This window comes from Cibotium barometz, chromosome 3, assembly GCF_041138505.1.
Source record: "Cibotium barometz isolate CiBa-2024 chromosome 3, ASM4113850v1, whole genome shotgun sequence".
NCBI classification, from domain to species: domain Eukaryota; kingdom Viridiplantae; phylum Streptophyta; class Polypodiopsida; order Cyatheales; family Cibotiaceae; genus Cibotium; species Cibotium barometz.
Window position 1 is genome coordinate 14476622 of NC_141048.1, and position 25558 is coordinate 14502179.

General features: G+C 45.0%; 1 protein-coding gene across 5 annotated transcripts in view; it reads left to right on the forward strand.

Moving 5' to 3' along the window:
• Positions 1–25558, forward strand: part of LOC147639735 (polypyrimidine tract-binding protein homolog 2-like) — a 67885-nt gene that overhangs the window by 30716 nt on the left and 11611 nt on the right. For 2 of the 5 annotated variants that reach the window (XM_086773407.1, XM_086773425.1), the window contains exons 2-7: positions 1508–1717; positions 2575–2637; positions 2798–2871; positions 2979–3074; positions 3326–3383; positions 3493–3597. In XM_086773407.1, coding sequence (XP_086629533.1) covers positions 1508–1717; positions 2575–2637; positions 2798–2871; positions 2979–3074; positions 3326–3383; positions 3493–3597 — 606 coding nt within the window. Of the gene's footprint in view, positions 1–1507; positions 1718–1965; positions 2024–2574; positions 2638–2797; positions 2872–2978; positions 3075–3325; positions 3384–3492; positions 3598–25558 lie in introns of all 5 variants that reach the window. The other 3 variants (XM_086773418.1, XM_086773422.1, XM_086773414.1) reach the window with 3 other exon arrangements.

The window sequence follows — 25558 nt, forward strand, 5'->3', positions numbered from 1 at the left end:
TTTGCGGTGATGCCATTTGAAACGTTCAACAAGATGATGTCTAGGATTTTTGTGGAGCTCATAGGAAAGTGTGTTTATCTTTTTAGATAATGTACTAATCCTTTTTGCCACTATGGAGCAGCATAAGCAGGATGTTGAAAAGGTCTTGCAACTATTACGGGACAATGAGCTCTTTATCAATGCAAAGAAGAGCGAGGTTGGAGTAGTAAAAATCCACTATGTGGGATATATATCATTAGAGCAAATGGGATTATTAGCCTTGATCTAGCAAAGGTAAGCAAAATTCTTGAATGGGAAGTTCCGAAGAATGCTCACGAGATCGGCTGTTTTGTATGTCTTTGTCAAGGTTACCACATGGACAAATTTTCCGAGCCTGCAACACCTCTCACAGGCTTGCTCAAGGGCGTGAAGTCGTGTCATCAAAAGGTGTCCGTTATGGGCAAAGCACTCAAGGCATTCCATGCAATGAAGAAAATCGTCTCCGAGTCTTTGGTTCTCAAGTTGGCTTCATGGGATGATCCTTGTGAGGTGATTATTGATGCTAGCAATTTAACCCCATAAGAGCTGTCCTTCGGCAGGAAGGGCGTCCAATGTCTTATTATAGCTGGGAATTGAATGAGGCAGCTTGGTGTAATTGTCGAATCTGCCTGCGTTGCTCCCTTTTTCTGAGCTACTTGTATGGTGCCTATTGAGCCCTGTTGTTGGGCTTTGCAGCCCATGTTAGTGCCCACACGGCTTGATGCTCCTGCTGTGCACCTTCGTTCTGTAGCTAGGCCACAGTTATCCTAGCTATAATTGTATAGCTGTTCTTATTCTAGCTCTTTGGCCTTTCATGGTAGCCCATGCTAGTGCCCACACGGCTCGATGCTCCTGCTGTGCGCCTTGGTTCTGTAGGTAGGTCACAATTATCCTAGCTATAATTGCATATTCAATCTTCACTAGGATGTTCTTATTCTAGCTCTCTGGCCTTTCATGTAGCTTTAGATATTTACTTCTTGTTTTAAATCATAAACTATAGAGAATGAAATCACAGTTATGGAAAAATTTCACAAAATGTGGGTTGCTTGCATCTCTTTCGCTAATGTGGTGTAGGGTTTACCAAGCCTGCTCCTGTCTTTATGATGACCAACAACGCTAAAAACCTCAGATATGTGAACTTGCTAGCTCATCGTCTAGTTATAGCTCCTGCTAGAGCACTCCATGATGCTGAGGCTTGACCACCATCAGACCTAGCTGTCTGTCCAAACGCTGGTGTCCCACACCAACATAGTGCATTATTTGAGTGTGGCTAGAGCTAGGCCAAGTCCTGGTTTGGGGCCCTTTACTCTTGGCAGGAACCCTGATTATGAGCAGTTCACTCACTTATACAGACATTGGGTCAATTATAAAATGCTTATCCTCAATTGTAAGGTATTCTATATTGTCTCTCTAATAAACAAGTAGTAGCCTAGTAATGAGTTCAGTCTTCTGGTGGTTTGTTTGTAATGGCATGGATTACGTCTTGCAGGGGGATCTGAACCAGGCTATCTCTATGGTTTCCTATTACGCCTCTTCGTCTGAACCAGCTCAGATCAGAGGAAAGACAGTGTATCTGCAGTACTCAAACAGGCAAGAAATTGTGAACAACAAGAGTTCTGGAGATGTTGCCAGCAATGTTCTCTTGGTAACATTCGAAGGTGTAGAAGCTGGCGATGTTAGCATTGATGTTTTGCACTTGGTAAGTCCGACATTTTGGTGTCCCTTAATGCATTGGATATGAACACAAGGGTTGCAATATGGGAGCCTATGTATGGGATGAAGCCCTAACACTTTTTTTTTGAGTGCTGCCTATCCAATAATGTAATTCGAAAGAGTAGCAAAGGAGAAGACAGTTCTTTAACAGGGTTTGTCTTGTCATTTTCAGTTTATAAGCAAGGGCTGTACTTCATGCTTGGCTTTTGTTTAACATACCGCTGCATGCATCAGCAGGTCCATGTTTCGGACACATCTTCGATGGCAGACTTCTTCATGGAAGGAAGCGCACGTGTGTTTGTTTCGTTCCCTTTCTGCTTAAACTCTCCTCTCAACCCTTTCCTGCTCCTAACCTTCCTCCATGAGAGTTGAGGTTGTCAGCATTGAATTTTTCTGAGTGATCTCTCCCCAAAACCCCTCTTAGCTTCACAGGAGCCTAAGATAGTTGATCTTTCACTGTTGAATTGTTGTTCTTTGGTGGATAGCATTAGCATGCGTGTTTGTTCAGTCTAGTCCTGTGCATGCAATGGTTAGAAAGTTGTGTCATGCTGCTTATCTGGTCTGGTTCTTGTGCTAAAAAATGTTCATACTTTGCTTAAGTATCTTGTTAGTAGCTTTCAGCCTTTCATTTTCTTTTCTCCATTTACACACTATTGTAGGTGCATTTTGCAGAGCCTTGCTGTTAAAATGGTTTTACAGCTATTGCTAGTATGGGCTTTTTGGTTGATATTTGAATCGAGAAATTATGTGTTTTGTTTTGTTTTTTTGGTGTTCATGATATGCAGCCTGAAAAACTCGAATAGATAAAATTTCTAACGGAAAATTGGACTTTTTTTGCTGCAGGTATTTTCAGCTTTTGGTTTTGTTCACAAGATAGCGACATTTGAGAAGACTGCAGGGTTTCAGGTCGGTCTTGTGTGATCATTATCTTCCGGTTCCTTTACACACGCTCCCCCCGTCCCCCCAAACCCAAAAAGAACTCTACAAAAAAGGAAAGCTCTTTTGTGCACACATGCAAAACAAATCAATTGTGTAACTTGTTGATGTGGCTACAATCAATCACCAGGCTCTTGTTCAATTTAGTGATGCGGATACTGCTTCATCTGCACGATCAGCTTTAGATGGCAGAAGTATTCCCAGGTATTGTGATGGAGAAAAATCCAATGAGTAAAATGCCTTAATGTCACGTTTTAATAATCTGAGTGTTATTCAAATTTGGAGGAATTGAAAAATCAAATTATTTTCAGGTATCTACTGCCAGATCATGTTGGGACTTGCCACCTGCACATTTCTTTTTCTGCCCATATGGATTTAACAGTGAAGTTTCAAAGCCATCGGAGCAGGTATCAATTCTGTTTCTACGAGTGTGTGTGTGTAGTTGCTCTGAGTGCACTTGCCTGCTTTTAAGTTTCTTTGAAGTCGGTTGTTTTTCCATCTTATAGATTCAAAAGAAACTGGATTTGGCATTATTTCATGCTTGCAAATTTCATTTACTTATGGCATTCTTCTATAGAGGACTCAAGCCTACTTTCAAAGTATGTGTGGATTATATTAATGGTTCTTCTTGATACACTTCGGTGTGTGTGACATGCAGGGACTACACAAATCCTTACTTACCTGTGGCTCCCTCTGCCATTGATGGCACTGGACAGGTTAAAAAAAGATGTTTTGTGATAGTCTTTATGTGTCACCTTTGGTGCTTTTGTGAACGCTATGATTTTCTAAGGTTGGGTTTATACTGACAATTTTTTGTCATTTTAGTTTGCTGTAGGAACAGATGGAAAGAAGAAGGAGCCAGAAAGCAATGTGCTGCTTGCATCGATAGAGAACATGCAGTACGAAGTGACCATTGAGGTGTTGCACACAGTAAGTGGCCATTGAGGTTCTGCTGTTCAATATGGCATTCATGTTTCTTGTACTACAATAATTCAAAAGGTCAAGCTGTCAGGAAATGATAATGATGCTGCATCCTGCTTTGTTGTCAATGTTGGTATGTGCAAGAGAATTGATGTCTCTCCCAGTCTTGTATCCCCACCTGAAACATGCACAAAGAGGATCACAAGACAACTTGAAGCAAGACATATGGAATGAAAAACTGTTGCAAACCAAAGTTACAAACTCATGGCGTCTGCCCACCCGTGCGCTCCAGCAAGGAGCTGCAGGGAGGTGTAATGAGAACAAATCCTCTAAAGGGGTGGATATATAATAATACAGGACCATTTTTATCCATGTTTTGACCTAGGCAGCTTAATGGGGGCCGACTGTATGTAGGCCTAGACCCAGAAGGATGAGGGTTGTGGACGGTTATGGATGGCTAGCCAGATGGTGAGGTGTTTACAGGAGTCAAGGTCGTGAGGGACCTACACCTTGACAGTTTACCGATGGCTAGATTATGGCCTGAATGGGAAACTGAGGTTGTGGACATGGTGGTATCTTTCGTCTCTGGTATACGGATTGAACTGGCCTGGCCCTAGGTTGGTCTGGAGGTTTGACCATGACATCCAAAGGGAGGTTTGGTTGAATCAAGGTCCAGCCTTTGGGGGAAATTGGCCCTTCCACCTTAGATTTGTGTGCTTAATGGAGGTTTTACATGGGATATGTTCTGGTGGCATGGGATGCCAGAACCTATGGCGCATGTAAGGTCTGTCTTGATCATGGCAATTCACCAGGGTTGTGTGAACCTTTAAGAATTCTGGTCAAGATGATTCTTGAGCCAGTTAGTGCTTTGACTGGATTCATCACTCTCTTTTCACCGACTTTGTGATGCTTTTTGCATGTCACGTGCACGCCCGTGGTGGCTAAACCTTAGCATGAACTGTCTTAATCCATGATGATTAGTATAGCAGTTAGGATAAGCATTCAGGTCACCAGCACAAGCATCTTGCTTAGCATTAGAATCATCATCATCAAGATCATCTACATCGCATCATCATCAACATCATCTGCAGCAGCATATCATCTTCATCACCAAGAGGGCTTGAGACCACTGTCGGCAAACCTGTGTCGGCAGCCAGCAGAGAGACCCAGGCAGCAGGCAGTTTAGCATCAGTAAAGGTCAGCCAGATGTGGGCAGGGCAGAGAGCAAAGCACAGCATTTAATGCCTTTTTCTCTGAATATTCCTTGTCCAATATTGGCCGACAGCAGTTCAGCTGCCAACCAGCACCTCAGGGACATATATGAACATTCAATCATTATTCAGTTATTCATCAAGTTATCATTCATCCATAAATCATCAGAACTCAGTCTTAATCATGTGTTAATCAGCATCAATGTTCTTAATTAGGCTTAGTGTCATGGCCCTGTGAAAATGGAGCAGGACAAGTGTGGGCATGGTGGTTGCAGAGTCAGAATATTTTATGATTCACATGGGGGGTGCCCGGACAGTGTTTAAGATGTGTGGACATCCCTAGGTGTGAAGGGGGAAACTAAAAACATTAAGTTTTAATGTTTATTGAAGTTTGCCCCTAGGCCTTAGTGGCCCTAGGAACTTATTTAAGTTGGGGCCCTAGGGATTAAATTGGGGAGGAGTTTTCTCTCTCTTCTCTCTCTCTCTTCCCTTTTTGGGGAATCGTGTAGTAAAAGGGGAGTTTCCCTCATGCGCTTGAGAACAATCGTGGAAAAGCTCAAGAGAAAGGAGAAGGCGACTGATTTGCTCTGTGCTGTAGCTGTTTTGCTGAGTAGAATCAGCCGTACAGCACTGTACGGCCAGAACTGGGCACACTCTCTCTCTCTCTTTCTCCTCTGTTGCTGGCGGCGCACAGAACTGCTGCTGGTTTGGCTGCGCAGAAGCCCAGTACAGGCTGTACAGACTGTTGTCCAGCAAGTACAACACTGTACGGCTGCCGTACAGTGTACGGTCAGCCAGGTACAGCAAGTACATCTGCTGCAGGCTGTGCAAACAGGTGCTGGACAGACCTGAATACTCTGATTCAGGCAGGTACAGAAGTGGACAGCAGGCTGTTTATGCAAGTACAACGCCTGGCACGTATCCCGAGGCGGTACAGACGGGTACTGTGCTGATTTTCAGATCTGTACTTTTCAAGGACAGCATAGGAGTGAGCATCAGGAGGAGGATACAGGCAAGAGCAAGCACACGTGTGAAGCAGGGTTGTGGATTCAAGTGCCTGCAGGCACAGATTGGTGCTGTTGCTTCCTCCAGTGTTGTTTCACGAGCTGAACTTGGTAAGCTCTGTTTCTGTTCATCTATCTCTCTTTCTATTGCTTGATGTCTGTTGCAGATATGTGTTATCTGGCTCCTTGTGAGAGGAGGAGTATAGCAGATTGACAAGAGATTAAGACAGAGATTGGACAGCACATGTATGTTTGAGCTGAGAAGATGTATCATGCTCTTGAGTTATGCCAGATGTATGCCCATGGCTGGCCTGCTTTGTGATCTTGGCTGATCAGAGGGAGGCACAGTGTGTTGCTTGAGGACACAGATCTGTGTGCATAGATCCTCTGTGCTGAGAAGGATTTGTGGGCCGTCAGATTGGACTTACAGGTGTAAACTCTTGGCTGGTCTTTGTGTTGTACTCAGCCATACATATTATTTTAATTGAATAAAGAAATACCGCAAGGGGCGCCAAGCTTTGGGGCCAACAGGTGTCGCTGTGTTTTCAGATTTGGGCACCCTAGCCCCAATCTGTGTTTGGTTTATCATCTAGACTACAAGTGGACGGGTGATTGCTCCTACTGCACTCTGGTTTCCTATCAGAGGCCGGTTTCAAGGTTCCGTCCCCGGGACCAATCATCAACTTTCTGAAGGGGGTGAGCTCGTGGTTGCTTTGGAGAAAGCCATCGCTGAAAATTCAGCAATCATGTCTGATACAGAGGAAGAGTACTTCTATCAAGAAGAAGAAGAACAAGAGACTTCTCCTGAAAGAGATGTATCTGAGGATATTTTTGCAGGAGAACAGGCTGCAGATGTTGAGCCTTATGAGGATGTAACATAGCCAGAAGATGTGCATGGTAAAGAGGATGATGATGCTCGGTTCAAAGATCGCTTGGCTAGTGTTATGGATACGTTTATGCAGCTCACACAGAGTGAGAGATTTGCTGAATTTTTGAGATCTCGCTCAGAGCCCCGCACAGAGCCCCAGAAAAAGAAGAAGAAGGTTCGTTCGAAGAATCTTTCTCAAGGTCATAGTGGTACCACTCCACAGGATCCATCTCCTGCCCAGTTTCCGAATATGCAGCATGCTTTTGGTGCTAACCCACAGAGTTCCTTCTATGGACAGCCACCTATTCCTCAGCAGAACATGCATCCAGGGTACTTTGGTGGTGGCTCGGTGTTTCAATCCATGACTGGGGGTTATCCTCAGGGAGGCATGGGTATGTATGGGCCTTTTGGAGCCAATTTTCAGCCTGGCATGCAAGGGAATATGTATGGTGGTATGCAGTCCGGTATGCAAGGAAATGTGTTTGCAGGCATGCAACCTGGGATGCAAGGCAATATGTTTGGTGGCATGCAGCCAGGTATGCAGCATGGAATGTTTGGAAACATGGCTGGGATGTATGGTATGCCTGGTGTTGGAATGGGAAATGTTGACCCAATGATGGGTATGAATGTTGGGGGCAGCAATCTTACAAAACCACTTCCATATGATAATCTAACGCCTATGGGAAAGGCGAAGGATTACAAGGAAGGGGGAGCTGCAGTGAAGTTTGACACTTTCAGTGGGGCCAAGGATAAATTGAAGGCACTTACCTTTTTACAGCAGTTTGATGCTGCTTTTTCTGGTGGGAATTACACAGAGTCCTCAAAGGTGAGGAAAGCTGCCACTTTTCTCAAGGGCAATGCTTTGCAGTGGTGGTCTACTCTTCTTTTGCAGGGCATAGCACCCACCACATGGGTCCAATTCAAACAGGTTTTCTCTTCCGTATGGCTCACATCTACATTTGAGGTGGATGTTATGACCGCATGGCACAAGCTGGATGCTTCAAAGTGTGATAGTTTGGAGGATTACAACAAGAAGTTTTGGGAAGCTCTACTCCCAGTGACTTCTTATCGTGCCGTGCCATTATCTGAGCAGGTTGAGAAGTATTGTTGTGGGCTGCCCAAGGAGGTACGAGATTACTGTATAAAGACAAGAGTAACGAACATGTCACAGATGATTGAAAATGCTATGACAGCTAATGCGTTACTCACAGGTGGTTCATCTGGGTTTAAAGGCAGTAAGAAATTGGGCAAGAAAGCTGAAAAATTTGGGCATGCTTCTCGTGATGCTAAAGGGTCTTCAGAGACAAAGTATAAGAAGTTGCCAATGCCCAAAAGGACTTCTGAGGAAAGACAGGCTTTGAGAGATGCTCAAAAGTGTTTTTACTGTACTGAAGAGGGGCATATGTCATTCAATTGTCCCAAAAGAACGTCCAAGAAGGACCCTGACAATAAAGGAGAGCCCAAGCCAAAGAAACAAAAGCCTTCTGCAGGCTTAGTTCCTGATCTTGTGGGTGAGCAGCTAAGTGGTGAAGCTACAGAGTTGTGCAGGGCATGGGGCAAAGTGAGAGATCAGAATGCTTTGATCTTCTTTGACACAGGTGCTAGAGCCAACTTCATTTCACCAGATTTGGCTGGCCGATTGGGGATTCGCGCAGAGGAGATGGGGCCGTTACATGAGGCAAATATGGCTTGTCCAGGGTATGCAGAACCCGTTACTCCTATCATTGGGAAGCTTCGGCTTCATTTGCAGGGTTATGTGGACAGCGAGGAGTTCTTCATCATGCCTTTGGATGGCTGTGATGTTTTGTTGGGGATGCCATGGTGCCACAGGGTACATGCGGTGGTGGATACTTACAATAGGAGAATTACTTTGACTCATAAAGGGAAAGAGCATGTATTGGATGTAAAACTCAAAGGGGAATCTGTTCCTATTGTATCCACTTCGGCGATTTCATCAGTAATGAAAAAGCATCTTTCCGCGTACTTGATTTATGTAAAGGATGCACAGGATGATGAGTCTAAGTCTAATTTGTCAATGTTAGATAAGGACAGGGCTGATTTCTTAAGTGAGTTTCAAGACTGTTTTTCCGAGTCATTGCCAGGAGAATTACCTCCTGAGAGGCCAGAAGATCATGCCATAGATCTGATTCCTGGTAGTACTCCACCGAATAGACCGCCGTATCGTGTTAGTGCAGCCCAACAGGAAGAGATTATGAGTCAGGTGCAGGAGCTATTGAATAAGGGGTTGATTCTGCCTAGCTCATCACCCTTTTGCTCACCTGTGCTCTTAGTGCAGAAGAAGGATGGTTCTTGGCGCATGTGTATTGATTACAGGGCGCTGAATAAGAATACCATCAAGAATCGATTCCCCATACCGAGGATCGATGACATCTTGGACCGCTTACAGGGCTCCACAGTTTTTAGTCGTATTGACTTGAAAAGCGGGTATCATCAGATACGCATTAGACCCGAGGATGTGCATAAGACAGCATTCCGAACCACATTTGGGTTGTATGAGTTCTTGGTTACGCCCTTTGGTTTAACGAATGCGCCTGCCACATTTAACAGAATGATGGACAGGATTTTCAGGCCTCATAGAGAGTTTGTGGGCACATTCTTTGATGATATGATTGTGCATTCACAAAATGAGGAAGAGCATAGAAGGCATTTGGCCATTGTGTTTGCAGAACTCAGAAACCATAGGTTGGTGGTTAATGGCAAGAAGAGTGAGTTTTTCTTGCAGGAGATACATTTCTTGGGGCATATTGTGTCTGGTCATGGAGTCCGTATGGATCCAGCAAAGGTGGAAGCAATACTTAATTGGCCAGCTTTGAGGACCGTGCATGATGTACGCAGTTTTCTAGGATTGTGTTCCTATTACAGGCGTTACATACGGCACTTTGCTGAAATTGCTTCACCTCTTCATGCTTTGACGAAGAAAGCAACTCCGTTTAGATGGGCTAATCGGGAAATTACAGCATTCAAAAAGCTCAAAGAAAAGCTTACTTCGGACCCAGTATTGGTGTTACTGGACCTCCGAAAAGCTTTTGTTGTCCAGTGTGATGCATGTGGAAGTAGCATTGGTGCAGTTCTCATGCAAGAGGGACATGTGATAGCCTATGAGAGTAGAGTTTTGCAAGATGCCGAGAAGCATTTGCAGGTGTATGAGAAAGAGATGTTGGCTGTAATTCACGCTCTTTCTACATGGAAACACTACTTGCTTGGGGCTGATTTCACTGTGCAGACAGATCATGCGATATTTCCTCACGCAGACTAAGCTTTCAGAGAAGCATATGCGTTGGGCAAACTTTTTGTCAATGTTTCACTTCCAGATTGTGCATGTGGAAGGCAAAAAGAATGTAGTGGCAGATGCTTTGTCACGCAAGCCACAGGTCTCTGCAGTTTCACTTGCTTATCATCATGAGCTTGATGAAATGAAAGAGCAATATGCCCATGATGAGGACTTTGAAAGGTTGTATGATCAGATGTCTGAGGGTCAGCGGCATGAGCATTACACTCTCAGAGATGGGTTTTTATTAATGCATGGCAGACTGTGTGTTACCAGGCCATTGCGACTCAAGGTTATGATTGAAAGTCATGCTCCACCGTATGCAGGTCATAGAGGTATTGACGCCACGGTAAAAGCAGTGGAGACTTTCTTTTATTGGCCAACCTTGAGAAGAGATGTTGATGCCTTTGTGAGGCAATGCATCGTATGTCAGAAGGTAAAGTTTGACCGTCAGAAGACACTAGGGTTATTACAGCCTTTACCTATTCCGGATAGACCTTGGGAGAGCATTGCCATGGATTTTGTATTTGATCTTCCACGGACACAAACGGGAAATGATGGCATCTGGACTATCATATGCAGGTTCAGTAAGCAGGCTCATTTCATTCCCGTGCGGAAGACAATTAAAGTGGATCATATGGTGAAGTTGTTCATGGCGAACATCTTCAAGTATCATGGCTTGCCTACGTCTATCATTAGTGACCGTGATCCACGGATGACGAGTTTGTTTTGGAGAGGGTTGTTTGACAACATGGGTACAACTCTCAAGTTTTCATCGTCATTTCATCCACAGACAGATGGTCAGTCAGAAGAGGCTAACTCTACAGTGTTGGATCTTCTCAAGTGTTATGTGTCAGAGCACAAGCAACAATGGGAAAAGTATCTTCCTTTGGTGGAGTTTGCATATAACAACACTGTACATAGCTCGACAGGCAAGGCGCCTTTTGAGATTGTAGAAGGAGGGAAGAAGGTACCACCCATTTTGCATACAAAGGATAAGATCTTTGAGGCTGATCAGTATGTGGAGAGCTTGGATGAAGCTTATCGGAGAGTTAAGTTGGCCCTCCAGAAAACTCAGCAGAAGCAAAAGAAAGCCGCAGACCGTCACAGACGTGATTTACAGTTTGCATTGGGTGATTGGGTTCTTTTGCGCTTTGAAAAGGCTAGACTCAAGAAGATGAAGGGTAAAGAGCGCTTATTCCCTAAGTTGAGCATGCGATATTATGGGCCTTTTCAGGTTTTGGAAAAGATTGGTGAGGTAACCTATCGACTGAAGTTACCAGATCACTGGAGGATTCACAATGCTTTTCACGTGAGTCTTCTTAGACCTTTCCGTGGGGATGTGCCTGAGGATGTATCAGATGAGGCTCAGCCGGAAGTTGAGGAACTTGATGAGGTTCTGATTCCAGAGCAGATACTGGCACATAAAGAAAGGAAGGTACGAGGTAAAGTTTCCCGTCGCTATCTTGTGAAGTTCAAGAACTATTCACCAATGGATGCGAAGTGGATGGAGGAAGGTGACTTAACAGATTCACCTCAGGTTTTGCAGCTTTATCTCGATGCCTTTGAGTTAGAGCCGACTCTTATTGTGGCTCATTCAGGTTCAGCAGAGCATGGGTCTGGAGCATTACCTGATGCTCAAGAGGGGGGTAGCACCTCCACTCCCTTGGTACAGACAGGCTCAGATGACATCTAGAGGTCGCTTGGTGCAGATTTTATCTCATCCGAAGGTACTGAGGCTGACAGTACATCTGTTTATGGGACTTCTATGATATATGTGTACTAGTCACATGGAGATTTTTGTGGATATGTATGGTTCATAGTGGTATACAACTTGGACTATTACTATGCCATTGGTTTGCAGTGAATGTTGATACATGTGTATGGCTCAGAGAGATTGGGACGCTGATCTTGCCATATTGTATATTTCACTTTGGACATTTTGATGCATCACCAGAATGCAATCGAGGACGCTTGCCATCTTTCAAGAGGGGGGTATGTCATGGCCCTGTGAAAATGGAGCAGGACAAGTGTGGGCATGGTGGTTGCAGAGTCAGAATATTTTATGATTCACATGGGGGGTGCCCGGACAGTGTTTAAGATGTGTGGACATCCCTAGGTGTGAAGGGGGAAACTAAAAACATTAAGTTTTAATGTTTATTGAAGTTTGCCCCTAGGCCTTAGTGGCCCTAGGAACTTATTTAAGTTGGGGCCCTAGGGATTAAATTGGGGAGGAGTTTTCTCTCTCTTCTCTCTCTCTCTTCCCTTTTTGGGGAATCGTGTAGTAAAAGGGGAGTTTCCCTCATGCGCTTGAGAACAATCGTGGAAAAGCTCAAGAGAAAGGAGAAGGCGACTGATTTGCTGTGTGCTGTAGCTGTTTTGCTGAGTAGAATCAGCCGTACAGCACTGTACGGCCAGAACTGGGCACACACTCTCTCTCTCTTTCTCCTCTGTTGCTGGCGGCGCACAGAACTGCTGCTGGTTTGGCTGCGCAGAAGCCCAGTACAGGCTGTACAGACTGTTGTCCAGCAAGTACAACACTGTACGGCTGCCGTACAGTGTACGGTCAGCCAGGTACAGCAAGTACATCTGCTGCAGGCTGCTGCAGGTGGTGCAAACAGGTGCTGGACAGACCTGAATACTCTGATTCAGGCAGGTACAGAAGTGGACAGCAGGCTGTTTATGCAAGTACAACGCCTGGCACGTATCCCGAGGCGGTACAGACGGGTACTGTGCTGATTTTCAGATCTGTACTTTTCAAGGACAGCATAGGAGTGAGCATCAGGAGGAGGATACAGGCAAGAGCAAGCACACGTGTGAAGCAGGGTTGTGGATTCAAGTGCCTGCAGGCACAGATTGGTGCTGTTGCTTCCTCCAGTGTTGTTTCACGAGCTGAACTTGGTAAGCTCTGTTTCTGTTCATCTATCTCTCTTTCTATTGCTTGATGTCTGTTGCAGATATGTGTTATCTGGCTCCTTGTGAGAGGAGGAGTATAGCAGATTGACAAGAGATTAAGATAGAGATTGGACAGCACATGTATGTTTGAGCTGAGAAGATGTATCATGCTCTTGAGTTATGCCAGATGTATGCCCATGGCTGGCCTGCTTTGTGATCTTGGCTGATCAGAGGGAGGCACAGTGTGTTGCTTGAGGACACAGATCTGTGTGCATAGATCCTCTGTGCTGAGAAGGATTTGTGGGCCGTCAGATTGGACTTACAGGTGTAAACTCTTGGCTGGTCTTTGTGTTGTACTCAGCCATACATATTATTTTAATTGAATAAAGAAATACCGCAAGGGGCGCCAAGCTTTGGGGCCAACAGGTGTCGCTGTGTTTTCAGATTTGGGCACTCTAGCTCCAATCTGTGTTTGGTTTATCATCTAGACTACAAGTGGACGGGTGATTGCTCCTACCGCACTCTGGTTTCCTATCAGAGGCCGGTTTCACTTAGGGCTGTGGATCAGTACAGCAAGGCTTCCACACATGCAACATTGTGTGAGGATCCCACAAAGTTCAGTGATGCTCCAAGGAAGGTGTAGTTCCATTGATGCATCTGGTGCTCCATAGGTGGATGGAAATACATGGAGCTTGTGTGTTTCTCTTCAGACACAGACACACAGTGGAGTGGGAGTGGAGTTTTATACTCGCCCCAGGGTTAGGCTGAAGGTTAAACCTTTGGCTAATGGAATTTTTTACTTTTGTGAGTAAGATCTTTTGTAGTCCCAAACATTCAATCAGTTGCGTCCTTAAGGAACAGCTCTTAGAGCTGGTTGGCAGGATCTCTTTGATTTGGGGACTTGTGGTACTATCTTGGGGAGTCTCTGAGTGTTGTTGAGATTCCAGTAACCAGTGACATGAAGAAGCTTATGTTGAAAAGCTTGCCTTAAGTTCACGCCCAATTTGGGGGGTGGAGAATAGCTTGAGCCAGTTTGTCTATGACAGTGGTCAAGATAGGCTATTGGAGAGCAAGTAGAATCCAGAAGTGCTTACTGTCTTCATTGTGGATTGTTGTGGAAATGCGTGACGACTCCAGGATATTGGATCTTGATGGCTATTTTACTGCTAGTTGACTTAGTGGAACTCACTGAGCGTGGGAGTGAGTTTTTGAGAGTAGTTTCTTATGAAGTAAGTTCCCACAATATTGGGTTGGAGATCAATTATCGTGTGGAGTATAATTTGCTATGGGGAAAGAGTGGAGTCCTAAAAAATTGATAGTTTTTTAAATAGACTAGACAAGAACCTCTCGTGTCTAGTCATATGACATGAGTCTAAAGTGGTGACATTGGATTCTTTTGGAGCTTGTAGCACTTAGTCGGCTTGTGATTGCTGACAAGGCACATAGACTTTATATAATATACTAATTTGTGCAGCGATGTAGTGCTTTACTATAGTTCAAAGGTTATTTTGAGGTTGTCTTCTAGAAGTTATTTGTGGTGCAAAATTAGCATTCGACTTTCTAGCTATGAATTTGAAGAATTCTGATTCTACTTGTTAACATTTAGTCCACCCTTATGATTTGGACACTGTCCGGTGAGCCTGGACTTATTCTACAAAGGATGTGAACGGGGAATTTTTCCAAGGTATGATGGGTTGGCAGGCAATATGTCACATACGGAAGCTCTGGGAGTCTTCTTTCAACCCTAAACACCATCCTGGAACAACCTGATGCAAAACGCAAGCAAGAGAGATGGAGAGAAGAGAGGGAGATAACTAAGTTACAATATATTCATAGAGTACAAAAAGGATGTTCATGTCTTGGCCAGGCTTTGGCTGCCATCAAAAGGTGGTAAGCACACCTAATTCTAAGCCTATTCTAGGACTCAGCCCATGGAGGATAGAATGATCTAAACCTTGAGCAAGTGTGTGGTTAGTTTACTTCTCGAGCATTCATTGACTTTTGTACTTTCCACGGCATACTGAGACAGTTTTCTACTTCCCACACTCCTCGGGTAGTAGAACAGAAGAACAGGACCGTGGTTGAGATGGCTTGATCTCTTCTTTCTCATTCTTAGCTTCCTCAAAAGTTTTGGGCTGAAGGAGTTAACACTGCTGTGTATATCAACTGGTCCCCCACAAAGGCGGTCGATGGGAAGACTCCAAAGGAGGCATATTCTGGGAGAAAGCCATCAGTTTCTCATTTCCATGTCTTTGGATGTGATGCTCATGTTCATGATCTCGATTCTCATCAGATGAAGTTTGACCTCAAATCCACCAAAATGATCTTCGTCGGCTACATCGAACACTCCAAAACCTTTCAACTTTGGGATCCCAACAAAGAGAAAGTTATATTATCTCGAGACGTGCCCTTTGAGGAAACCCCGAAGACTTCCAAATCCTCGGAATCACTAGCAGCTTCATGAACACCTTCCTTGGTTCCACCCTCACCATTGGTTCTGACCTCTCCTCCGTCTCCGCCGAGTACCTCTCTCCCTCCGTGGTGGCTGCACTCTACATTGCGGGATTCTGGAGTTCCTTCTCCGACCATTTATTAGTCTGGGATTGCTCCATCCGGATTGAGGAGATCTTCCAGATTACAACCCCAGAGTGCTGGCATGCTTACTGTTAATTTTGCATTGATGACTTCCTTGATGCATCATGCGAAGTGTCACCATTTGGCCGTCCATTTGGTCCATCTCCATTTCTGGTGTCACTTCTATGGGACTATTACTCCATAGAGCGTGTAGATTTGTGCCATGTTTACATGAGGCCAGGCCGATGTCTCTTGTGAAAGGGCTAGTTATTGTGTCACATGGATGGGAGCCAGTCTTGTGCCATCCATGTGTGACCACGATTGTATTATATGGACGGGAGCTTGTATCGTGCCACCCATGCATGGCCAGGACAATATCTTGTCCATGGGACTGCCACTCTATGGAAGGACCCGTGTTTGTATCGTGTCTTGCCTATGGAACTGTCACTCCATAGGAATGCCAAGATTTTCACATTCCGTCGTGCCAAATTCGTGCCCGACCAAAATGTCTTGTACAAGTTTCATGAAAGGGAGATTTCGTCCATTACATGTGCACGTGCATCCATCTTTGTATGTTCGATTTGTTTTCACGTGACTTGTTTTCGTGTAACTGCTTGCTATGTCATACCAGTGCACTGAAGGGGAACGGGGATGCTCCCAGTGTACCGTGGATGTGCCTGCATAGAGAACATCTTGGATAAAATTGATGGTTCAGCTTGTTTTAACCGCATCAATTTGAAGAGTGGTTATCACTAGATTCGATGCCTCGACATCATTTAACTGTATGATGGATAGGATCTTTCGAGCCCATCGTAAATTCACAAGTGTATTCTATGATGACATCTTGGTTTTCTCCAAGAATAAGCCAGAGCATAGGATTCACTTTGCCACAAAACTCTTCATAAATGCCAAGAAGAGTGAGTTTTTTCTCTCAGAGATGCACTATTTGGGGCACATTCTATCCAAGGAGGGTGTGAGAATGGATCTTGCTAAGGTCGAAATCATTCAGAATTGGCTAGAGTTACATAATGTGCATGAGGTCTGTAGCTTTCTTGGATTATGCTCATATTACAGGAGGTTCATAAAGCATTTTGCCAAGATTGCCTCACCATTATATGAGCTTACAAAGAAGAAAGCTACTTTCAAATGGACCGAGGATAAGCACGATGCCTTCTACCAACTCAAGGATGCTATCATATGTGGACCTGTATTGATCATTCCGGACTTGCAAAAGCGATTCACGGTGGAATGTGATGCTTGTGGGGATTAAATCAAGAGGGTCATGCAATGGCCTATGAGAGCCGTAGATTGCATGATGCAGAGATCCATATGGACATTTATGAGAAAGAGCTCTTGGCTGTAATTCATGCCTTGAAAATATGGAAGCATTATCTTCTTGGGTTTGAATTTATAGTCACCAATGTTTGAGGTACTTTCTATCTCAAACAAAGCTCTTGGAGAAGTAAATGAGAATGACAAATTTCCTTTCTATATTCCATTTTCAGATTGTGCACACTCCGGGAAAGAAGGTAGATGCCTCGTCCGAGAGGCCATATGTGGCTGCCATTTCAGTAGCCTCACATGGCGACTTGACTGCCATGCGTGATTTGTACCATTTGGATGCTGATTTTTGCTATATTTGGGCTAATTTTATGGCTGGTCACACACATGCCTATTATGTGATCAAAGAGGGTTATCTCATGAAGGATATGTCATGCGCACAGTGTGTATCTACCGTGTGCTACACGCACACAAGACTAACTTCGAGGTTTGGGGAAGCTTGGAGCTAGGCAGGCTGATTGGCGAGCTGAGTTAGGGATAGACGAACGGGCGGGTACCCAAGTATGGACGGGCGGGGGTCCAAGTGTGGACGCCCAATGACCGGCCAAGAGCCTATAAAAGGGTGGCCAAGGTTAGTCATTAGTCATATAGACTCTCGCGTGATTTGTGAGAGCTCTATGGTCTGGAGCTTGGATCTAGTGCAGACGTGCACCTGCTTTATGCAGCCGAGGCCAGCAGTAGTCTCGAGACCCGCGAGGGTAGCTTCGTGGCGGTATGGGACGTCACAAGGTAGAGATTGGTCGGCACATCCATCTAGTTAGCTCAGCTCATGGCTCGGTGGGGACAGCCAAGTCTGTGGGCTTGCCCATGGCTGTCATGGTTGGGAGGTGAGTCAGGCCTGCACCTCCTCCTTGTTTGTTTAATTTGTTTGCAGGTTTTGAGTCTTGTATCAGGAGCGTTCCACAAGGAGATCCGATGGGGATTTGACAGTGGTATCAGAGCGTGTCTCGTGAACGAGCAAGTCAGTAGGTAGAGAAGATGAGGTCGAAGATAGGTATGTGTTCAAGAAGCTTGCTGTTTTGTTTATGCATACTGCTGTTTTTTCAGATTAGTATGTGCTTTTTTCATCGTAGGAACCCGTGATGATGGGGATTGTGATCTGGAAAGAGTTATTTTGCTTGGCAAGAAGAAGGCTGGATGTGTTTGTGCAGTCGCATGAACAATTGTGAGAGAAAACAAAATAAAAGCATGTTCGCTTTTGTTTGAAAGAGAGAGAGAGAGAGCGAGAGAAGGGATCGCTGGCTAATTGTGGCTGCTGGTCACATGCTGCTGAACAGGTACAGTCGTTGCTGCCGATTGTTGTAGGCGGCCAGGCTACGCACGTGGCCAGGCCTACGTAGGCGGCCAGGCGTATAGACAGCTAGGCCTACGCAGGGGCCACGCCTACACAAGCAGCCGTGCGTAGGCGGCCAAGCCTAGGCGCAGGCAGTCGTGGACACCTAGGCGTCGGCACCTAGCCTCTAGAGATGGAGACACCAATCTTGTCAAAAGAGAAGAGAAACGGCGACCAAAGGCTGCTTCATATGGAGTCCGTCCGACACTGGATGAATGAGTGTCGTTGAAGATAGCCTAGACCAATGGAAGATAATGTTCCCATTTGGACTGCTAGTCATGACAATATGACTTGAGAACATCAAAGGCCAACTAGTTATAGATTTCTGTTTGGCCGTCTGTTTGTGGATGGAATGCACTAGATAATTGTAACTTAGTTCCAAAGTTTTCGAATAATGCCCTCTAGAAATGCAAGGTAAACTTGGAATCTCTATTTGAGGTGATGATACTAGGCATACCACAAATTGGGTACCAATGCTGGAGAAAAAGACGAGCTATATCCTCAGCTGTGGCCGTATGCTTGCATGGGATGATCCGCATGCTGCTCAGGCCTGCTCGCGCTTGCTCGCTTTGCTCCAGCCTCCGCCTGCAGCAGTGCTGCTTCAGTCTCTGCACTGTGCAGGCTGCACCCTAGTCCCTCCTATTTGCTACAGGCAGCAACCTGCTCAGTGCTCCCCCCTCTCTACTGCTCCCACAGGCCACCTCAGACCTGCCCCTTCTGCTCAGTGCCCCCGCCTCTGCCATCTGAAGCTGTGCTCCCGCCTTTTGCCTCTTCTACACCCAACTTTGCCCCATTTGCTCCTGAGTCTTGAAATGGGCCGAACTCCCGATCCAGTGAATGCACATGTAGAGAACCTAACTAATTACAATGAAAGTGGCCAATCCAGGTGGAGATGCAAATATTGTGGTGACATTTATATAGGGAAGGCTACCCGTATCAAAGCCCACTTGGCCGGGTTAAAGGGAAAGGGCATTGCTATATGCCCTAGAGTGCCCAAAGATTTGGTGAATCAGGTACGAGCACAGATGGCTGCAAAGTCTCAAGATGAGAGAGAGGAGTTGTCGGGCAGTGGTCAAGGTGTGACCAAAAGGGCAAAGGATCAAGAAGAGGAAAGTGAAGGATCGGGTCAAGTTGGGCAAGATGTGGCTTCAAGTTCGGTGCACATGCAAATACCTAAGTTGCCCATGGTGAATGCATTGAAGAGGGGGAGTGTGAAAGCAAGCATCCAAAAGCAAGCTGTGGCAGCAGCTACCACCAGGAAGATAACCAAATTGTTCATTCAATGTGCATTATCCTTCCACATATTGAAGACAAAGCGATGGAAAAGTTGCGTAAGGACAGTGAGTCGCATCGGCTATGTGTGGGAGGGACCTTCATACGAGGCCTTGCGCACTCATGAGCTTAGGAGAGAGCGTATGCAGGTAGAGGAGGACATACAACCCCTTAGAGCTACATGGGAGAAATATGGATGCACACTTCTATGTGATGGATGGTCAGATGTACGCAAAAGAAGTGTGTATAACATTTTGGTGTCCTCCTGCAAGGGCACTATGTTCTTAAAGGCTATCGATGTCTCTTTGCTAGGTACAGTGGTGATAGGGGAGTTCATTTGGAGACACTTGCGTGAGGCTGTGATGGAGATAGGCCCAGAGAATATAGTGCAAGTTATTACAGATAATGGCTCTAATTGTGTCAGTATGGGCCGTATGTTGCATGAGGAGTTCCCAAAAATTGTTTGGACTCCTTGTTCATCACATAGCTTGGATTTGTTGATGGAGGATGTGGGGAAGATGCCGTGGGTTGCCAAAGTGTTGGCCACTCCAAAGTTCATTGTCAAATTTGTCACAAAGAGTCCAAAGGTGCTGAACATCTTTAGAGTAGAGAGGGAGCTGCAGCTTTAAAAACCCTCCTCCACTAGATTTGCCTACATGTTTATTCTAGTTGACAGGGTACTAGGAGTTCGGGGCGGACTCTTGCGCACAATTGTTTCACGCGCATGGTTTGAGATGAATGAGGTGAAAGAAAGAAGGCCCAAATATGTGAAGTTTGAAACCATTATAATGGGAGATGAAGCCTTTTGGAAGAAGACTAAAGTGTTGGTGAGGATTCTACAGCCATTCTACAGTATCTTACGCATCACCGATATGGAGGGCAGCACACCTAGCTTATTGTATGAGTATATGGACAAGATCGGTGAATGCATTAACAAGGCACAAGGCTTGGAAGAAGAGGAGTAAGTACATTACTACATTGACTAGAAAGTTGTATCATTTATGCATAACACATTTAATGAATTTTATTGTTTTATGTATAGTGTTTTAATGAATCAATTAGGGCGACGGATCTTCGCAATGCGTGGCTCACTCGATGGGATTGGTTTCATAGACCAATTCATGTTGTAGCACATATCCTCCATCCTCTATGGAGAAAGGACAAGCAATTCTTATGTGAGGAGTTGGAGGATGGCTGGAGGGAGTGCATCGATGATTTGACTTGTAGAGATGTGCAGCAGTTGAGGATACTAGAGCAGGAGCGCCTACAGTTTCTGAATGCCACAGGAAAACACTTTGGGTCCCCCACTACTCGCCTACAAGAGTGCCAACTTGAGCTTGTGTCATGGTGGGAGAAATATGGCACTGGTACTCTCCATCTGGTAGGAACTTTGTTGCAACTTGCCTGTGATCCTAATTTCCTAAAGTGATGGAGTGTTAGTAAATTTTCCTCAACTTCTTGAATCTTCATTTATTGCAATCTAACATTCCAAGGATGCCCTCACGCTAGGATACGGCGTGTGGACAAGCTGAATGTGATACCAATGTAACATGCAGCGGAAGTATTCGTATTAGAGGATCTTGTCACACAAATGTTCACACCATCTTCTGTATCCTGAGTTTCGCGAGTTTAGCAATCCACTTTAAAGACTTCAAACTTTAAGAGATTTGAGAGAGAGAAATTGTACACCATATGGGGTCCCGAATTACCCTATTGACTTTGAAGAGACTGACGGTGTGACTGACGATAAGCCAAACGCAAGATCTCTGAAGACCAAGAGTCGGGCTGAACTGTACACGGCTGTAGAAGCACCAATGATGTCCAATCTCGAGCCTATGCACTCTTCCCAATGGAATGAGGAAGGGATGCAAAGCTGAGGCTGAGAGAGGGGCTGTTTGGGACTGTTCTTAAGCTATGTATGAATGTTGTAAATAAATATGAATGCTGCGTTTTACCTTCACCAAGTGGTTGGAGCAAAACGATGAATAGATGAATGCTGAAAACTGTATGGATGTAGAAAACACAAGGTTGAATGATGGCTGAATGCTGAAACTGCTACGTTTTGCTGATGTAGGGGGCTGAATGCTCATGCGTTGATGCGCCTAGGACTGTAGGATGAAAACGCTGAGGTATGAGTGCTGAAATCTGCAATCGCTTTATGCTCCTTGTGCTGAAGGCTCCAAGCGTTTGATTGGTCTATGCTGAATATGATGAATGAATGAATGAATACCATGTTGGGCTATTTATATGGGTCAGAGGAGCTAGTCGGTTGGCTACAAGGCTGGCCGATTGCTCATGTCCACATAAAATATATAAATGATGTATAAAATGCTGGAATTTGTGGGAAAAATACTAAAAAATTCTTGTTGGGTTTTATGCTGTGTATGCACCCAGAGGAGTGCTAGTGATCATCAGTAGGTTACTGGGGCACTTTTTACTTCAGTTAGTGGAGGTTTTTTCCCCCAGTTTAGTTCAGTTTCACTTATATGCAGTTTATAAGTGTTTTGGTCCACCCGGCACATTTATGGCCGGACATGTGAACACTTATCCTTTAGGGGTCACTATCATGTGGCTTGTACTTGATTTTTCTATCATTGAAGCATACAACAGTCGTGTTCACTCCTCCTCCTTGGTTTCCACGCCTGATTGCTTTCTGTAAACCCTAACCCTAACCCTAATCCTTGAGTGCCTTCAATTGGTATCAGAGCATTGAAGCTCTACACAGCCCTGCCCGTACACTGCCAAGCCTTTGCTGCATCTGCCCGTACAGAAAACGTACATTCAGTCTGCGCTGCCTGCATCGCCTTCAGAAGCTGTACCAACCCATACAGTCAAGCGAAGCCACCACCACCTGTGCGCCGTCAGATAACCTCTGCGCCTGCTGCCCGTACCTGGTCGCCTTCAGTCGGGTACTATAGTACGCCGCCTACAACTACTACACGTAGCCTTCAGTCGGGTACTATAGTACGCCGCCTACAACTACTACACGTAGCCTTCAGTCGGGTACATTACGCCGCCTACAACTCCTGTACGTCGCCTTCAGTCGGGTACAGCACGCCGCCTACAACCTCTGCGTTCGTGTACCAGCCAGTCTGCGCCACCTGCCCGTGCCTGGTCGCCTTCAGTCGGCCTTCAGACTGTACCTTCTGTGCGCATTCTGTACCTGCTGAGTACCTGTTCGCACTGTTCAGTACAGTGCTCCGTACAGTACCTTCATTCGCCGTACAGTCATATTTACCTGCACAGTACAACAGTCTACGAATCTGCACACTACAGTCAACTCATACCTATTGAAATCTCAGCTGGTAAGCATTACAAGTTTTGAGTTTTGGGCATTTTTATTTTCTCTGTGAAAATATACAGGCACAACAGGCAGATTTTCTAGCAAGAAAATATACAGGTTTTTTTGCACAGTTTGGGTGCAGCAAATTTGGGCATTTTTGGGGCATTTTGGCATTGTGTACGCCATTTGCTGCTCTACTCAGTCATTGGTGCATTGAGCTGCACATTCAGAGGATTGAGAGTGCAGGCAGATTTGGGTGAACTGTATTCAGTGGAGTACAGTTGTTATCAGGGTTTTTGCTATTGGGTTTTTTGGTAAACAGGTACAACATTGTGCGTAAAGCATAATGGCAAATCAACAGCAAAGTGATGTATTCACATATTTGTCTAAGGAAGACAAATTGGATGGCACGAACTACTCCTTGTGGAGTTTTATGCTGAAAAATGTGCTTGTGGCAAAAGGTCTTTGGGATTTTGTTAGTGGTGATGAACCACGTCCAGGTCCATTGGCTCCAGAGACTCCTCCCCAAGGGGGTGCTCGTGGACGAGGACAACAGGTACAGGCTCCAGGACAGCCATTGCCTGTTCAGAGAACAAATGCTCAAAAGACATGGGATGCCAGGGATGCACAAGCTTTGTCACTCATTGCATTGTCAGTACAGAGGTCCATTATACCTCATATTCGTTCAGCTGGCTCTTCACAGAATGCATGGGTGACTTTGGAGCAGATGTATGCTGCTCGTAATGAGGCTAGGATCTCATTTTTGAAAAGAGAGCTTGAAAATCAGAAAATGAATGAAGGAGATGATATGTCTAGCCACTTAAACAAGCTGCAGGACTTGAGAGAGCAACTCATCAATGTGGATGAGATTATTCCTGAGACACAGCTTGTGTCCACCATCTTGCACTCTTTGCCAAGATCTTACTTGGCTTTCCATACCTCTTTGAACCTCAGCATGAGGAATGCTGTTGAACCCCTCAAGTATCAGGAACTTGTTTCTCTCTTACTACAAGAGGAGCAAATGAGGAAGAATATGAATATGAACACAAATGCTGAACAAGCATTTACTACAGGTCAAAAGGGGAAAGGAAAATCTCAGCCAAAGAGTGCAAATCAAAATTCAGGTGATGGTGGTTCTTCACAGGATACCAAGAAAGGTGATGGACAGCCCAAGAAGAAGGGCAAATGTCATTACTGTAAGAAGCCAGGTCACTACATCACGGAATGTAGGAAGAGGATTGCCAAAGAGAAGGCAAAGGAAGCTGGGATGTCAGTTAATGATACTTCTAAAGCTCCTCCAGAGACTGCTTCTTTTGTTGAGGACAGGGATTACTGTTTTTATACATGCAGCTATGATGCCTCTTGGTCTTCGCAGGCACTCAGTTTGACAAAGCATGCATGTACTTGGTATTTTGATAGTGGTGCCTCAAAGCATATCACATCTCGCAGGGATTTGTTTAGTCATGTTGGCCCTGCCCCTGTTGGCAAAACTGTTCAGTGTGCCAACAATGCTTCATATCCAGTTCGTGGCATTGGGGAGATTCAGCTCACAGCCATTGATGGCTCCATTCTCCGCCTTACAGATGCCTTATATGTACCAGGGATAAAGAAGAATTTGTTGTCCATTTCTTCTTTAGCACATTGTGGAATGCAGGTCCACTTTGATGATGATAAATGCATGGTCAGAGACAAAGCTAATGCCTTGACCTTGATGCTTACTAGTACATTATGTCATGGACTTTATCAGTTGGATGCATTTCAGCCAGTGGATCAGTCTGCTTATCATGCATTCACTCTTACTCCAGCTATGGTTGATGCGGAGTTATGGCATGCTCGCATGGGGCATGTAAATTTTGGTAGTCTTATGCTTATGCAGCGACATAATATGTTTACAGATCTACCTCTCATGGAGAAGCCTCCAGATCACATTTGTGAAGGATGTATTTTGGGAAAAATGCACAGGTTTTCCTTCCCACGTGATCAGGCTCTAAGAGCAACTGCAAAGTTGCAACTTATACATAGTGATCTTTGTGGTCCCATGCAGACGAAGTCATTAGGTGGTTGCTTTTATTTTGCAACATTTATTGATGACTTCTCTCGTATATGCTGGGTCTATCCTTTGACACAGAAATCACAGGTATATGATGCATTTTTGGCCTTTGTAGCACTTGCTGAGACAGAGTCAGGATGCAAGGTGAAGACTCTCCGTTCTGACCGAGGGGGGGAATATATGTCACATGTGCTGAATTCCTTTCTTGGGAGTAGAGGTATAAAACATCAGTATACTACTCCTTACACTCCACAGCAGAATGGGGTTGCAGAAAGGAAAAATCGGTCACTCATGGAGATGGCCAGATGTATGCTAAAGGCAAAAAGACTACCACATATCTTTTGGGTGGAAGCAGTAATGTGTGCTTGTCATATTTTAAATCGATGTCCCACAAAGGCATTGGTTTCTATTACTCCTTTTGAGGCTTGGCATGGCCGCAAGCCTTCTGTATCGCATTTTCGTATCTTTGGGTGTCTTGCATATGCACACATACCCAAAGAGTTGAGGAGGAAGCTTGATGATAAAGCCACAAAATGCATTTTTGTTGGGTATAGCCGTGAGAGCAAGGGCTACAGGTTATATGACCCACTATCCAGGAAGATATTCATCAGTCGGGATGTGATTTTTGATGAAAAATCAGAAATATCCATGGCTGGTTATGAGGCAAATCAGGCTGAAAATGATGTGTTTGAAGGTCTACTACCCATGGAGTTTCATTCTACAGTTGGTGATCCAACTCATGAGGGTACTCGACAGCCAGCAAATGATGTAGGTGGTGCAGAAATTCAGCAGCCAAATGAGCCAGAAGCTGAACCAAATATGGGACAGTAGGCACCACAAGTCAGACATA